At 40.1% G+C, this 18,107-nt stretch overlaps 1 protein-coding gene across 4 annotated transcripts in view; it reads right to left on the reverse strand.

Moving 5' to 3' along the window:
• LOC144601774 (RNA-binding protein 5-like) overlaps window positions 1–17,381 on the reverse strand; it is a 30,505-nt gene extending 13,124 nt beyond the window's left edge. For 2 of the 4 annotated variants that reach the window (XM_078414174.1, XM_078414171.1), the window contains exons 1-11: window positions 17,279–17,381; window positions 15,577–15,651; window positions 12,538–12,718; window positions 9,477–9,629; window positions 8,306–8,378; window positions 7,475–7,548; window positions 3,492–3,578; window positions 3,038–3,098; window positions 2,112–2,174; window positions 1,260–1,420; window positions 134–231 (exon numbers count right to left, since the gene is read on the reverse strand). In XM_078414174.1, the coding sequence (XP_078270300.1) occupies window positions 134–231; window positions 1,260–1,420; window positions 2,112–2,174; window positions 3,038–3,098; window positions 3,492–3,578; window positions 7,475–7,548; window positions 8,306–8,378; window positions 9,477–9,629; window positions 12,538–12,718; window positions 15,577–15,593 (968 nt within the window). In that variant the 5' untranslated portion in view covers window positions 15,594–15,651; window positions 17,279–17,381. Of the gene's footprint in view, window positions 1–133; window positions 232–1,259; window positions 1,421–2,111; window positions 2,175–3,037; window positions 3,099–3,491; window positions 3,579–7,474; window positions 7,549–8,305; window positions 8,379–9,476; window positions 9,630–12,537; window positions 12,719–15,576; window positions 15,652–17,278 lie in introns of those variants that run through there. The other 2 variants (XM_078414173.1, XM_078414175.1) reach the window with 2 other exon arrangements.
• Window positions 17,382–18,107: the final 726 nt, after the last annotated feature.

Consider the following 18,107-nt stretch of genomic DNA (forward strand, 5'->3'; position numbering starts at 1 on the left):
CCAAATTAATAACTGATCCATAGCAACCCAGTAGAAATCTGAAATAGATTTACAAACTCAAAATGTCTTTAGTGGAAGCATTTTTTGCTGTAAATCTGTGCCAGTCATAAAATTTAACAGTTCAGTTACTTACTTCCTTGCACTCTTTGCAAAATCAACACCAATAGTTTTGCCATCAACGCTTAGTGGTGGATGTAAGGACTGCAGGATCTGAAGAAGTTGAGATGCCTCCTGTGAATTTCAGAAGACAGTGAGTGGTCAATTTAATAACTAACATATTTTCAACTGCATTCATCAAATGTAGCATGACTTTTTAAGACAGTGGTGGGCTGCACGCAAGATTTCAGTTTAATTGTAATTTACATTCAGAGGTTGCAATTGGAAACTAAACATTTTGCAGTTCATCATTTAAACTTAATTGGCACCAATACACCTTGTGTTGTGCAGAACCTGTTGTTAATATTGTTCCATTAAAAATTAATTATGGTTCCTTCAGAAGTAGAACGTTGGGCTAATTCTGGAATGTTGAGAGCCAACTTCAATTTGCCTGGTTTTATAAAATTAAATCTAGTCCAAATTCAAGTAAACTTAAAAGCGCTTGAAAATTGTCATGTGCTCAAAGAAAATGTACAATAAATCATTCTGCCTACAACAGTGGCAGCCCTTCTTCCCTTGCATATGTAAAAGCTATGTTTTCATAGCTTTTATCTGTTTTCCAAGAACCAAGACTAGTGACAAAATTAACTCAGTGACTGGTGGGATAAAAACATTTGTACTAGAAAGGTCAGAGAAATTTTTGTTCAGTTCCTGTTGTGCACAAGCCCAAAGCTGTCAATTTATTAAATTCGGCTGGAGTAACTTAGCAGGTCAGGCAGCATCTCTGGAGAAATGGAGTAGGTGACATTTCAGGTAGAGACCCTTCAAACTAAGTGTAAGAGGAAAAGGGCAGTTTGTTATTTGCACGGGTATGCAAAAGGAAATATGATGTGCAGTGGGGCATTTTAGAAGTGGGGTTTTTACATTATCGGACACTAGCATACTCTTCTCCATCCAAACATCCCTCAATTCGATAACATTTGATTTGTAAAATCTCTGTTCAGATTGTGGATTGTTTTCCTGCAAACAATGTATTATGGGCCTGTCCGAGCCCAATACCCTTCAGTTTAAGAAAACATACGGTATGTAATTTAAAAAGAAATCAAAGAGCACTAGATGCACTTTATCACTAATATTGTAATAAATGCTTAACTAAAACTCACCACAATAGAAGCTAGCTGCACAAAAGCAAAGCCCCTGTTCAGCTGGGTCTGCTTGTCCTTAATCAGCCGGATATTGGAGAGAGCCAATGCAGCATATGGAGATAGAGCACTTAAGATGGACTCCACCGAGGTGTGAGAACTAATATTTCTTAAAATGATAGCTGTTAAAATATAATGAAGATGTTTGTAAATCTGCTGAACATTTAGAAAGCATAGACCAACAAGACTTGCATCCAATTCGTGCATCCGATCCCACTTATAAGAGAAGGTATAAACTGACCCCACTGCTGCAGAATAATTTTAGGGAAGTATTTAGAGTAGATTACCATTATTCAATGACTGTCGCTATAAACATTCACAGGTTGGGATTAAAATATTACAAAACAGTTATGGGACTTAACTGATGGAACAGACTATAGGCTTCACTCAAATTCAGCTTGAGTGTTCTTGTATTTGGCATTTGTTACTCTAGTCTGTTACCCATAACTAATACCTCAATTTCATATTTCCACATGGAAAAAAACAATTCACCTAGCAATACCTCTACAGCCGATATACAATACCTATTGCCATATTGCAATCGCATTCAATGACAAATGCAGCACAAAGTGCATTTACCCTCTGCATGACTCCTCTGCTTTTATACTCTGTCTGTTGTATTATTATTATTCCTAGAATTACGCATGCATTCGCATAAACAGAGCATCATTGTGCAAAGTTACTGGAAAATTACTTCAAAATTAAACTGCAAAAATTGATGGGATTTTCAGCATTCACTGTAAAACTGATAGTATATTATAGAAATGTTGTTAACAGACCACAGAATGCAAGTAGAAATTTAATTTAACTTACTATCGCTGTAGTAATCAGGTGACTGTTGAACCTCCATTGCAGGTTGCTGATCCTGTTCTGACTCTGAGCATAAGAAAAATGGACAATACACATTATTAAATAGGGAAACCAGTGATGGAATTATTTTAGTAAACAAAATTATTCAAAATTTAGAAAGATCATTCAAGGTTTTAGGTATAGAAACCATTTTCTTCCTTTATGCATATATTTGTGAAGTTTGCAGTGTCAACTATGTTCACAGGGTAAACTCTATATAGGCCAAATGCAACTTATCGGGTCGAAACATTTTAAACTAATACAGGTACTCCTCAGCTTCCGATGGGGTTCTGTTCCGAGAAACCCATCGGAAATCGAAAGTATTGTACGTCGAAGTGCCCGGAAGAGAGCGGCAGCTAGCTGCCATTTGCACCATCACAAAGTCGAACTATCGCAAGTCAAACCATCGTAACCTGGGGAGTACCTGTACAACAATGGAAGTCTTTGCATTGAAGTTACCTTTGGATACAGTTGTGTCAACCTGTGGGATTTGTGTATGCAGGAATTGGTGCAAGAGAAAAATTAACAAGTGAAAGGGATGGAGAAAAATGGGTGAATGATAACTTTAATTTTAAAATAACAGAGTCGAAAATTAGGGCTTTGCCTGTAGAGGTTGCACGCCAAAAACAGAAGACTTGACAAAGTAAGCATTAGACCTGTACGTAATTCCAGAAATAGCCTTAAAGGGAAAAATTAATGTGATACAAGGCATCGGAGTTAGAACCATAAAACCATATAGCCAGAATTTAGTAGGGTGTTGTATGCACATGTGGCGATTGGCCTCGTTGGTAAATAATAATGAGAACGAGTCTGCGCCACAATGCATGCAGGCATGGACCGAGGGCTCAACTCTTTAGCAACAGTGAAGCCAAACTGCAATATCTCCTTACCAGACTTTGAAGCACCACACTTGAAACATTTTTCTCGCCTCTTGAAATTATAAATGCCGCACTGTATTTGAGTTTATAAAATATAAAGTCAGCAAAATATCAAATTGATTTACACATGTTCAAAAGCTTAATTTAGATACATTTAAAAAGTGCTGGCAACATTTTATTAAGACATTAAGTTGTCCAAGTACACAATCTTTCATATTTTCCATTATAAAGTGAACCATAAATATTCAGTGTTTTCAGTTAACATGCAAGAGAACATTTAACTATATGGATATGAGGTTTACTGAAAAATATTCCAACAATTATTCTAAAATGTAATTACAGATCCAATTATATACACGCTCCAAATAAAATAGCAAACTTAAATCCACCACATTTTCAAATGTGATTCATAAAGCTACCCAACACAATAAAAATCTTTTACATACTCAGTGTGAAATCAAAATACCTTGCCACAAAGCCAATCTTCATAAGCCTTTGGACGTGGATTACTGTAATGCATGGTGACATACTTCCCCTGTATAGTCAGATATTTCTGTAAAAAATAAACCATCATTTAGTATTATTTCAAGACAAAATATCAATTATTCCCATGGCAGTGTGCTCAAGTAGGAAGGGAGTAGTTTCTCCCAAATTAGTGCATGGATATATGCATATATATGGGAACAGGGACCTTAGGGGACTAGGTTACCTACGCTTAGTCCATCCTAGTCTTCAGTAAGATGGAAGCAGGCCAAGTGACAAACGGTCCAATAAGAAGAGCAATATCAGAAGCAGTCTGGAGTGAGACACACCCTAAGTGTTAATGCTTGCAGAAAAAAAATTATGCTTTAAAATTAGAAGAGATTTCCTTTTAAGTCATGCTTTAGCAATAGGAATATTCTCTTTTTCCATTTTTATATGTGCTGACTTTAGTGGAATCTGCCACAGGATCTAGCATCAATAATAGATACATAATTTTCTGACCCATGAATTTGAACAAAGTTCAGGAAGCAGCATATAAAGGTGCTGCAAAAATGCTCTACAATCTGTAACTGCTTTGTGCTGGTCCAGGTACTTCTTCCTATATACTAGCATTTAAAAAAAAAAAATCAACATGCACCCCCATAATTTTTGAAAATTCATCTGTACTGTGAAGCTTGTGTGTATATGTATATATATATATATATAGATGTATGGAGTACAATAAAATTGGTAATGCATGTTTCGTTCTTGGCAATAAAACGGAAGGAAAACAAACCCTACATTTCGTAAAAGTTTGTTGCCATTACTGAAAGCCGATGTTACTGAATAGAAACACCACGAGCATAAAATTAATTTGATGTGCAAAGGATTTATAAATTTTATATTAAAACACAAGTTTTGATCTATGGACTTCACAATCTAAATGAGTCATCTAAATCAGAATCAGGAACAGCAAGTACTATCATCAATTTCTCAATTTGGGCTGCCATCCTAACAGATAACATATGCCAGGATACTAGAAGGTGTTTAACCACATGCCAAAATATCATTGCAACACAAAAGTCAAAAATAGACTTTAGCGATTAAATATCATACCATCATAAATTCTGGGGTATTCAATTTCAATTAAAAATTGTATTTCTATGCACTTTCAAATCTAATGAATTCACAACTATACACTAACATGCTTAGTTGGTCGAACAACGGAAAGTTACCTGAAAACAAGTCGCAATTTCTGAAACATTTCAAAGTGTCAGGTCAACAGCAGTTTTAAGGAATCAAATTATTAAATTCAAGTAAAATCAACTGATTTTGTTTTCTTTTTGGATTTATCATCACTACTTCAAACTGCACCCAGTAAAAACACAAATGCTACAAGAAATCGTCAAATTAGATATGTGCATAGCAAACTCCCTGAACTCTGAAGGCTTCTCTCTGAACATTGTGCTCACACTCCAATTAGGGAAAGGCCCAACAATAACAAAAAATTAGAAAAAGTGAGAAAAAACTGGGAGGTAAAATTGGATAAACATGCCACCTTTTCACTTCTGATGAAAGTTCCTGCTCTGCATCTTAAACAAAGTATCTAAGTTGACTCAATTTATTTCCCAAGCACGGTAAATGTCATGTGTAAACTTGGTATTTTGATACCTCTGCTAGACAATATTTAAGTCTCCATTTGTATAAATGCCACCATTTCCAGTGCAAATGAGGTGTAAAGTGCTTGCTGTCAATTCCTTTCAGAAATCATAAATATGAATTAAAGTGAGAGAAACTAATATTTCTGTGATAATCAATCTGGGGTAAAAAGAGAGCAAAATAGCATTGCTATTAGACGGTCAACTTCCCTGAACACTATCAATTGTTTTCTACACAATATCAAAAGTCCTTTTAGACCAGACTTAGGATGCCTTCTTATCAAACATACTACAGAAAAGTAAGATCTGGAGCCATCTAATGTAACTCAATGTAATCCACCAAGATTGCAATTTATGCTAGAAAGGAAATTCTGAAAACTGACTAATTTGGCCAACTGTCAATGTCCCTTTTGGTACACCACCATCAACATTCCTACTTGTCACACAACCATACATGCACTCCAACAAACCTGAATAGAACAGTTATCAAAAGTCTGATAACAAACAAAAACCTAGCAGCTATCAACAAAATGTGACAACAGTACTTCACCACCTGTAGTTGCATTAGCTGGAATCAAACAATGGGCAAACTATAATGCAAGTAATGCAGTTTAGCACTACTACACTGCCACACAACACTGCCACACAAATTAAGAGATGTAACAATTTTAAATGCACCATTGTTCAAATTGTAATATTTTGCACTCCTCACAGACATTTGACAGGTTGCATCTGAATATCGTCAATATATTTAATTCCCAAATCACAAGCATCAATTTCCTACAATGTCTTTCCTTTTATCATCTCAAACACCTCAAAACCATGAGAAATTTACTGTTACAAATACACATCTATTTTGTGCTGGATTCCACCTAGCCAAATACATCTTATTATATTTGTTACAAGAGGCACTCATTCAAAATGCTGGCCAAGTCATAAATGTGAAGAGACTCTGCTAAAATATAAACCACCCAACCCTGCCAGGATACATGAAATACAATTTCAGGTAGCAAATAAAACTTAACTTGTGTCGGAACTGATCTCACATGGTGACTGGTTTTACAGCAGGTGAATGAGGCCAGAGAGTGAATCACTCCGTTGCCTCCATCAATGGTAGAATGCGAAAATGGAATAGGATAGAAACTGGTAAATAAAACTTCTCTAATTTCAGGCTAATACCTTATTCCTACCAATGCTTGTTCCTGACATTCTGATACTCAGTAATGATTTTCTTGGCGCTTTGCTCATTGGGGTGGGGTGTTCATGACCTTGACTGGATGTTAAAATCAACTTGTATTTTAATAAAAACACCTTTAGCACACTATATCTTCTGCATAAAGAACAAACACACGGAGTTGATAACTAGCACAAAATGTAGTAACTTAGAACCCAGTAAGTGCAAAGTATCACCCTGGGCAATGGGCTTCAGCTTCTGTTGCTCTTTCCCAGGAAGATCTAGTCCCAATTAGATTACAAAATGCAATGGCATTTTAGCAGTGTTAACACTTCAATATGTGAATCTGGTTTTCCCTGCTTGATCTGTACAAGCACAAAAATCCAACAGTAAAGCAAACAATGTCTTTGCCCTGTACCTTCCAGCAAATGGTTCAGAAGCACTGGGCATCTGGATCAGGTTATTTCCTCATCTCTTGATAGGGAAACAATGTGCAAATTAAAAGACACTGCACAATCATTGCTATGCCTGTATGTGGTAAACCACTTTCCTATGCTCAAGTTACTCACCACATACAACTCAGCAGTTTTACATTGTTGCCGTACATTGCTGTCTTACATTGTCACTTTTAAGAAAAAGCACAATTAAGCAACCTGGTCGCTCAAGCATGCTCCAAAGTTCATGGTCGATCTACTATCCCAGTCCCACTTTCCTTGTCTTTTGATTCCCACAAAATTTAAAAATCATTGTCATAAGAAAATTAGCTTGTTTTCTGGCCATTGAAGAATATTATACAGATTAAGGATATTACCAAAACATATTATTGAATTGAATGAAAAAGTTTCTCCAAAGTGAACAAATTATTTTGCTAGGAACTGATGGGAAATACATTTAGATTTCATTACTGCTCTTTTCAATTATTTTCACCATTATCTTTGATGCCCCATGCCATTTGAAACAATGCTCTAGCAGCTGTTTCTATTTATAAACATGTTGTACTTGTAATCATCTGTTGCAGTTTGTAGTTTATGCAGAATCCTGCAAAAAATCCACTTATTTTGGGGAAAGCCCTCGTGTCTCGTTGCATCAGTTTTCAATACAGACAACTTGACCCTTTTTTTTTCTCCAAGAAATCTAGACTTGTGATGAAGCAACCTGATTGGCTTCCATCCATCTTGTTGCGTCCTGCAAGTGATTAAACTCCACGAAGGCGAAACCACGGCTTTGACCTAGAGACAGCATTCGGATATAGACGGGATTGTGTTAGTCAATGGGTTTTAAAGCAGCCATTCTCAGATGAATCTCTCATGTCACCCTCCTGCTTCAAAGCGTCTCCATTTACAATTTTGTGAAGCAATGTTTCAGTGTGATCTCACTTTGTCCTTTACTTTGCCATGGCAAGGAACTGAACAGTGCAAAATGTCAATGCCTAGGAGTAACAATCTCTCTACAAAAAAAACAAAGGTTCCAATAAAAAGCTTCTTTCATGCAGACCATGACAAATTGGAAATAAGAGATTTATTTTGTAGTACCCACCTGTAATCGAGTTTTCAATGGCATTACATTTTTTTTTGTATATCACATACCACTACCATTCTTGTGTATAACACATGAAGAAAGTGCAGTGGAAATAGTGTACAATGTTAAAGAAAAATAAAATTGACAAATAAATGAAGTTGGATATTATATTTTGGGAATGAAATATGGCTTTGCTCACTCAACTATTAAATCATGGGACTGTATTTGAATCCTGGACCTTTACCATTAGTCTACGACATTCAAAAGGGAGAAAATACAATGATTGGTGCTGTCACTGCATTGTTGAGGGGTTACATTTTGCTTTCCATTAAACTATCAATGTTACTTTTCACATTCCTCAGCCATGGCAAATTCTTGTGCTCTATTTCTGACCGCTCGGCCACTGGGTAAACCAGCTGTGTTCTTTCTTTGTTTTGGGGAAGCAGTGAGCTGGAACACAAATCTCACCTGACATTTTGCTCCTCATTAGTCGCACATCTCTAGGCTGAACCCCATCATAAGTTTCTAAAACAGTTCGAATCTAGAAGAAAAAAATAACGATTACAATTTAAACTCAAATCTATCTCAAAGCAAACTTGATCAAATTACACTGTTCAAAAACAGCTTTCCACTTGTTCCATAGGGTTTGCAGGTTGCAAAATGCAATCACACCTGTACCAGAAACATCAACAGCATTATGCACCTCAGGATAAATAATTAAACAAAAAGGTTTGTTTAAAATGAATGAATCATGTAATGAAGCCAGGTTCATACTTCAATTATTCTTTACAGACATACTTTGTCCCATAATTCTTAGCAGTTTTAAGAAAGATGCCTAGACTGCCCTAATTCTCTTTTGTATACCTTTCCTTCATAATCAGGCACAATTTCATTTCCAGTCATGGTTAATCTACTGCCATCTAATGTCTTAGATTACATTTCACCTCCTCCCCAAATTTCTTTCAGATTACAGTACATACAAATTATGAATCCAGATAACTTATTTAATACACAAAGTAACAATGTCCCATCACCCTACAATATCCCAAAACCCAAATATTGTGGAGACAAGTGAACATTTTCTTTTTCTGAGCTGCAACGTATTATGATTTTGAAAGTCAAATATGTTTTTAAAATATACATACACTTCATGACCATAGAGCATCCTGAAATACATTAACTGCAATGAAAACTTGTGGGCAATCAATGGGATAATCTGTGCAGGTATTTCTGCTATAATATAGTTGCACTCCAAAGAAACACTACATTATAGAAGATTATGTTATAAAATAGTATCAGTGGGGAAAAGAGGTTAGGGGCTAGAAATTTCAGACTTGTAACAACCATGTTATTTTCCCCATATGATCTTCAATAATAAACATATTTGAACTTTGTTCATTTTTTGTTACTTCAAGCTAAAAATACTAAAGACTGTATGTTAAATTATTTAATAGAGTATTTTTGCACAATTGTCAACTGGAATGGCCACTTGCGGTGAAACTGTGATCTTATGATGTCTTATTACTGCAAGGAGGTTACGTGGAAGCATTTATTTTTCCCAGACTGTTCTTTTGCCAGACAGCAAGAATCATAGTCATTTCCACAATGCAAATATTGAGGGAGAACGTAAAAGACTTACATCATCCTCTGTCGATGATGAGGGAAGTCCTCGTAACATAATAGTTTTACTTTCTTGCTCATTATTTAGGTCATTCCGGTCTGTATCCCTGTAGTCACCATCAGAATGGTAACCACCATCTGATCTGTCACTGTTTCTTCTTTCCTGATATCTCTAAAGTAAAAAAAAGTACCAAAATCATGAGCGCATTAAAACCAAAGAATATTCTCAGAACTAAAGTTTTAAACATGGTCTCGAAAGATACTGACTAAATTGTACTGAGAAGACATTGCACCAAGGAGAATGCAGGTTTTCAGGTATGATTAATTGACCATGCTTAGCAGAGGCTACGTAACTTCCAGATAATGAATACAAATTAATTATTAGCACCCTTTACTTGGAAAAGAACACTTTCTAGGTGAAAAATGTCTCATTCCCTTGAGCCCATGCATGATCAGAGTGAAGATTCCATTTTAATATATTGCAGTAATCACAATCAGTCTCTCACTTTGTTTGCGAATGTAACCATGCAAACTGGCTTTAGATGGCCGAGTTTAATACCAAAAATAAGCAAGATGTTAAGGGCACAGTTAGGGAAACATTATGAAATAATGGATAAACACGGTGAAAAAGTTAAGAGGTAACAGGTGGGTAATTTAATTAAATGATTTCTCAAAAACAACAGCTTTTACCAAAGATGATAGGAAGTGATCAAAACGTCAATAAGACCCCATTGACTGTAATATTCTCCAGAGTAATCTGCCATCCTTAAAGTGTCTGGCTCCAGAGCACTGGGAGCCCTCTGCTTTGATCTAACCAACCACATTAAGGCTTATATCATAAATAGAACATTCGGCCCATCAAGTCTACTCCGTCATTCAATCATGGCTGATCTATCTCTCCCTCCTAACCCCATTCTCCTGCCTTCTCCCCATAACCTGACAGCTGCACTAATCAAAAATCTATCTCTGCCGTAACATTATCCACTGATTCACCACCCCCTGATTAAAGAAATTTCTCATCTCCTTCCCAAAATAACGTTCTTTAATTCTGAGGCTATGACCTCTAGTGCTAGATTCTCCCACTAGTGGAAACATCCTCTCCACATCGAAGCGTTTCACTATTCTGTATGTTTTAATTAGATCCCCCCTCATTCTTCTAACTCCAGCGAGTACAGGTCCAGTACCAACAAACGCTCATCATAGGTTCCTGAGATCATTCTTGTAAACTTCTCTGGACCCTGTCCAGAGCCAGTACATCCTTCCTCAGATACGGTGCCCATAATTGCTCACAATATCTCAAATGTGGCCTTTACCAGCATCTTATAGAGCCTCAGCACTACATCCCTGTTTTTGTGCACAAGTCCTCTTGAAATAAACGCTAGCATTTAGTTTGCTTTCTTTACTACCGATTCGACTTGCAGATTAGCTTTTTGGGAATCTTGCACCAGCACTCCCAAGTCCCTTTGCACTGCCGATTTCTGGATTCTCACCCCATTTAGAAAATAGCCCATGCCTTTATTCCTACTACCAAAATGCATGAATCCACTTTGCTACACAATATGCCATCTGCCACTTCTCTGCCCACTCTGTCCAAATCCTTCTGCAGTGTCCCTGGTTTCTCTACTCTACCTGCCCCTCCACCTATTTTCGTATCATCCGCAAACTTTACCACAAAGCCTTCAATCCCCTCATTAATATACAACGTGAAGAGTAGCGGCCCCAGCACAGACACTTGCGGAACTCAATTAGTCACTGGCAGCCGACCAGAAAAAGCCCTTTATTGCCAATCTTTGTCTTCTGCCATCCAGCCAACCTGCTATCCATGCTAGTTTCTACCCTTTGATACCATGGGCTCTCATAGGCAGCCTAACGTGTGGCACCTCATCAAAGGCTTTCAGAAAATCTAAGTAAACAACATCTACTGCCTCTCCTTTGTCCGTCCTGCTATTTACTTCTTCAAAGAATTCCAGCAAATTTGTCAAGCAAGACTTCCCCTTCACAAAGCCATGCTGACTTTGGCCAATTTTGTTGCGATTGAATTTCACAACATTTCTTTAAAGTGTATTTTCTGTGGAAAACTGAGCTTATTAACAGCTCATCTAATGCACTGATCATTTTGGAGGAAAAGGCGCATTTACTGAAGAGAGTGGGCCCTGCATTAAATATTGAACACATGAAAAGTTCAAAGGTTTATTTATTGTCATGTGCACCAATTAAGGTACAGTGAAACTCGGATTACCGTACAGCCATACTAAAAAAAGCAACAAGACACACAACCACATTAAATTAACATAAACATCCAACACAGCGGATTCCCTACATTCCTCACTGTGATGGAAGGCAATAAAGTCTAATGTTCTTCCTCTTTATTCTCCCGCGCACGGGGCAGTCGAACCATCCGCAGTCAGGGCAGTCAAAGCTCCCGCGTCGGGGAGCTCCTGCGGCCTGGAGCTCCCGAAGTCAGTCTCTAACCAGGGACCACGAGCTCTACGATGTTAAAGTCCGCATGCTCCCGCGGTTGGAGCTTCAAAGTCGATCTCCGACGGGGTTCCTGACCCCCATGATGTTAAGTCCTGCAAGCTCCCGCGCGCGGCCAGAGCTCCCGAAGTCGGTCTCCAGCAGAGGCCGCCAACTCCACGATGTTAGGCCGCAGTGGAGACGGGTTATGATACAGGAAAAAAATCGCATCTCCATCGAGGTAAGAGATTAAAGTCCGTCCCCCCACCCCCCACATAAAACAAGCTAAAGAACATACATTCAACAGACTATAAAACAACAAAGGAAGGGACAAGGCTGACTGTTGGCAAGGTGGCCATTGCAGGCACCACCCGGTGGTCAGGAAAAGTAAAACAAATGTGGTATCTCACCAAATAAATCAGAATATTTTCAATACCAATTCTGATTTATGGTATAAGCAGTATTTAGCCGAGTTCATGAGTACATTATTTGATTCATTAATAAAGTACAAAAGAGCCAATACACAAGAATTTCATAAAAGCACCAAGTCATCAAATTGACGAAGTATCATAACACATCTTCTCTGAAGATTAAAAATCAAAATCCATTAAATGTACACTTACACCAATTTCAGAATTCTCAGAATTCCAGTGGTCTTGATGTCGCCGCCGCCGATCATCACCAGAACTTCGGTGATCATAGTCTCGATCACCTCTTGAACTTCGTTCCCGCCGATCTCTCAGATCAACCCTGTCTTTAATCTGATCAGATCCATATCTGCCATTCCTTTCAGTTCTGCTTACTCTGCAAACACAGAGAGAAATAAAAGCATACCCATACATAACAATCCTTTGTAAACCCTGCACTGATCACCGGAGAAATAGGAACAATTAGTCAACAGCATCATTCTGTTTCTTGGGGAAAAACTATGTTTATCCCATCTAAACTAACAGATGATAAAGTATAATGCATCCAAGTTACACAAACCAAGATGTTCAAGGCTTATTTTCTATATCTTGTCCTAGTTAATAAAAAAATATGGCCATGAGGAATAGTAGAATTAGACCATTCGGCCCATCAATCATGGCTGATCTATCTCTCCCTCCTAACCCCATCCTCCTGCCTTCTCCCCATAACCTCTAACACCTGTACTAATCAAGAATCTATCTATCTCTGCCACAGATACTGTCTTTGCACTCATTTACACCATTTGTGTTTAACCTGCATACTTAAACCCCTTGATGACTTTGGCAGCTTCCTGTGTGATTGAGATAAATCAATTAAAAAGAAAAAAGATACAATCTAAACTTACTGCAATCAGGGAAAAGACACAACTGCAGTAGAGCTAGGGGCTTTCTGTCAGATGCAAAAAGACAAGATACAAAACTAAGCTCATGAATGCCACATGAAGAAATATGGAAAATATCCTTCAGTAATGATGACGTGGGAATTTTTAAACAGGTAGGTGGCATCAGATAAGAAAATAATACGAATACAATAAACATTAATATTAGAAAACTGAACAAAAATAGCAGTGGTTCAGTGGTCTGCTTAGAACCAAATTTAACTTCCCACTATATTCGTGACTTTCTTTTAACCTATCCCCCAGAATAAAATAACCTCCATGCATTTCAAACAGTCAACCTCGTCAAAAGGTAACAAACATCAATAGTTAGGTAAAACCAGAAAGCCCTAATGATTACTATAATTTAAAAGTTAATTTTGAAGGCAACTTTTCCCATGTGCTGGGAAATAGAACTCATCTCCATCTCACATCCAACCTCCACATTTGGTTTAGGTTTATTATTGCCACGTGTACCGAGGTACGGTGATAAGCTTTGTTTTTGCATGATATCCAAACATATCAGATACACCATACATAAATACGATCAGTCAAACTCAAGTACTAAGGGAAAGATACTGTGCAGAATACAGCAGTATACATTGGAGGCCCTTACCTTGCATGATACTCTACCTATCTATATCTATATAAACATAGCACAAAAAGTAAGGAAATTTGTGTTTGGTAGATTGTTTCTTTGTTGTAACAATGCTTCTTGGCAATAAATCTTATACCTTTGGAAAGCCTGTTTATTTCCCTTTTAAATGGTGCCACATTTGTAAGGAACATGCATTTGTGGGATGAGCAGCAGAGCTGAGTATATGGGTTGCGCCCATGAAAAATGTGCCAAATCTTCTCTGCCAAGGCCAAACAGCTTATTCTGCTGTTGCTATTGACTCTTGTTTTGAGCTTCTGGTACCCCCAGGTGCTGACAATCAGGTGCCTCGTTGGCTGACTTGCGACAAATGCTGGTTGAAGAATGGGATGCCATCCCACAACAGTGTGTGGCCAGGCTGGTGACCGGCATGAGGAGGTGCCAGGCTGTTGTGGCTGTGTATGGTTCTTCCACACGCTACTAAGGCTCCTGTTTATTAAATGAATAAATTGTTAAATTGCCAATATGTCTTGTTTCTTCAGACTTCAATCATCCAATCCACCAAACAACACCGAACAAGAGTCAATGGCAGAATAAGCTGTTTGGCATTGGCAGAGAAGATTTGGCAGATTTTTCATGGGTGCAACCCACATACTCAGCTCTGCTGCTCATCCCACAAATGCATGTTCCTTACAAATGTGGCACCATTTAAAAGGGAAATAAACAGGCTTTCCAACGGTATAAGATTTATTGCCAAGAAGCATTGTTACAACAAAGAAATAATCTACCAAACACAAATTTCCTTACTTTTTGTGCTATGTTTATATATATATTACTAAAACTCTCATCTTTATATTTGTGGGTTTGTGGATATACTGGTTCCCGAAATGCAGCCAAAACAGTATACGACAGCGCAACAATTTTAGGTCCACCCTACTCACCATTCACATGTGGTCTCAATTGAGTTTTCTTACATTTTAAACGCGATTAACTTAATAAACTTTAATAAATGTGTTCCCCCCGCACCTGACCTTCCTCCAGTGGTGCAGTGCGGCGGCAGAGGGTCAAAGGAGATGGCCGTTGCCGTTGAGCTGCCACTGCAGGAGGCAGTGGAGGCCAATTCTCTGAATGCATTCAAGAGAGAGCTGGATAGAGCTCTTAACGATAGCGGAGTCAGGGGGTATGGGGAGAAGGCAGGAACGGGGTACTGATTGAGAATGATCAGCCATGATCACATTGAATGGCGGTGCTGGCTCGAAGGGCCGAATGGCCTCCTCCTGCACCTATTGTCTATTGTTTGCACCCAACGGGTCCACGGGTCGCTCTGGCCGCCGCAATGGCCGTCCGGGGCCAGGGTGAGTGGCTCCCTCTCCAGCCCACGGTCCCGGGGGAGACTCCCCAGCCGTCAATGGGTCCATGGGTTGTCAGTTGGGGGAGGGTTGCCAGGCCCACAGGAGGTTTGGACCCTTTATTATGTATCCGTACACTGTGGACGGTTCGATTGTAATCATGTATTGTCATTCTTGCTGACTGGTTAACATGCAACAAAAGCTTTTCACTGTACACGTACACGCGACAATAAACTAAAGTATAGTAAAAGCAGTCTCTTACTCCCACCCTCAAACTGGATATTAAAGTCCTTGGAACATTGTTCAAATGTTAGAACCGTCACCGCACTTCTACATGTTCTATTTTCCACATAAAGTATTAGGAAAATTGACTCACCGTTTATTAGAACCCATACTTCAAAAGGATTTGCTTGCGAGGATTATTCAAAATTAAGACCTTGATTTATAACGCCTAGGAAAAATACATCAGGCCTGATATTACATTATGATAAACTGATTTCTAACATGAAAAACATTATTGGTTTGCACATAGAACACACTGTTAATGATCATTGCCGTTTCTTTAATAAAAGTAAAAATAATCCATGGGAAGGTTCTTTCCATTCTCTGATTTCGCAGGTCGAATTATCCATAATTTAAAATTTCACCCACAGTTGTAATTCTAGCTTGCTGTTTTCTTTTAGTTTTGACATGGCTTATTTTGGCAATTAGCTCTCACCTATAATGGATATAAATCAGAAATTTGTTTCTTTTTCATCTTCCCACAGATCTTTTTGTTTTATTAAAATAACTGGCAATCCCATTACAATTGGTTTTGAATCAAGGTACAGAATCTCATGTATTCACACACCATCAATCAGTTAATTAAAAGAACAATTGTTTACAATCCTCAAGGTTCAGAAAACATGCAACTGATGCTTCATATTCGTGCAAATTGAAAACAATCAGCCCACAGTTTTTAACATCACCCAAGGAGAACTTGGAAGATAAATTTGGCCTTCAGACCACACATAGGATTCTCAGAAGATAAATAACTTCTGAGACGTTAAGCTTTATTCTGCTCCAAAAAAGGATATCTGGTCATGCGAAAAGCCATTAAAACATGGGATCTCACCTCCCCAACCACACCAAAAAAAATCATAGGAACAATCTGAAAACAGAGTTTGATTTTTTGGGCAGCAGTTTAACGTCAGTTTCCTCCCCCCACGCACTCTGGCCCCTCCACTTTCACCCTCCCACTCCCCCCCATCTGCCGCCTCCCCCCCCCCCCCCCCCCCATCTGCACTCCCTCTCCGCCCGCCATCTGCCTTCCCTCTCCCCGCCTCCCCCCAATCTGTACTCCCTCTCCCCACCTCCCCCCCCATCTGCACTCCCTCCCCGCCATCTGCCTTCCCTCTCCCCGCCTCCCCCCAATCTGTACTCCCTCTCCCCACGTCCCCCCATCCGCCTTCCCTCTCCCCGCCTCCCCCCCATCTGCACTCCCTTCCCCCCCCCCATCTGCACTCCCTCTCCCCGTCTCCCCCTCCATCTGCACTCCCTCTCCCCGCCTTCCCCCCCCCCCATCTGCCCTCCCTCTCCCCATCTCCCCCCCCCCCCATCTGCACTCCTTCACCCCGAACCCATCCGTGCCCCTTTCACCTCCACCCCCTCCCTCCCCACACCTTCACCCACCGGACCCCTTGCACCCCCCCCCCTCTCCTCCCGGCCCCATTTACCCCCACCACTCTCCCCGAATCCAATCACCACCACCCACCCCTCTCGGCTCCCTTCACCCCACCGCCTTCAACCCCGTCATCCCCATAAGGTCCCTCCACCCTGCCCCCGTCACCACCTCCCGGCCGCGTTCACCCCCCACCCCACTGCTCCCCTCCTCTGACCCCCCCCCCCCTCTTCATCGTCCTCCCCCCACCCCTCCCTTCTCCCTGTCCGCAGGCTCTCCAGATCCGCCGCTGCGCTGTATCCGGGCGGGCCTCCGCTGCCACCTCACCGTCGGACTCGCTCTCTCAAAACGGATGCGGCTAATCCCAACCCGTCAGTCTGACACTCGGACCACGTTGCATGATCGTCAGCGCACTTACCGTTCGGTAGCAAAGACACCGCGCTATTCGGGGAGAACCCGCTTCCCCTAAAATCCTTCTCCGCCACCTGTCAAGAACCAACCGCCATTACAGACACACACACACAAGATGGCGCCGGGCTCGGAGACTACCCAGCGAGCTCCGCGCAGATCCGCCGTCTCTGATTGGTTGAAAGTGCAATTCACCCCCAACGGCATTCTGGGAGTTGTAGGCTCTTCCCACCCCCATCGTCCCACTCAACACAACAATGGCGCTGAAGCCAGAACAAGATCATAAGTGATAAGAGCAGAATTAGGCCGTTCGTCCCATCGAGTCTACTCCACAATTTAATCATGTCTGTCTTTCCCTTTCAACCCCATTCTTCTCCCCATAACGTAAATACTAATCAAGAATTAGTCAATCTTTGCCTTAAAAAGATCCAGTGACATGGTCTCCACAGCGGTCTGTGGCAATGGATCCACCCTCTATCGTTAGAAATTCCTCCACATCCCCTTCCAAAAAGTACGTTCTTTTATTCTGAGGCTGTGGCCTATGGTCTGAGACTCTTCCACGACTAGTGGAAACATCCGCTCCACATCCACTCTATACATGGATCCTGCGCTGTTACTGTGATAAAATCTCATATGGGAAGCTTCAGTCAATGGGTAAATCAATTTAACCTCTGCGTTTGAAGATTTCAGAAAAATATCACTCCAAGGCTTTTGGGAATTATTGTAGTGCGACAGTGGTTGACAAGTACTCAATGGGTCCCTTCAGGGCCATAAGAGTGCTATTGTAGTAGGTCTGGACGCAGTAGGAATCAGGCAAGACGCCAGGTAAGTATTAACAG

This window comes from Rhinoraja longicauda, chromosome 17 (genome assembly GCF_053455715.1).
Source record: "Rhinoraja longicauda isolate Sanriku21f chromosome 17, sRhiLon1.1, whole genome shotgun sequence".
Classification (NCBI taxonomy): domain Eukaryota; kingdom Metazoa; phylum Chordata; class Chondrichthyes; order Rajiformes; family Arhynchobatidae; genus Rhinoraja; species Rhinoraja longicauda.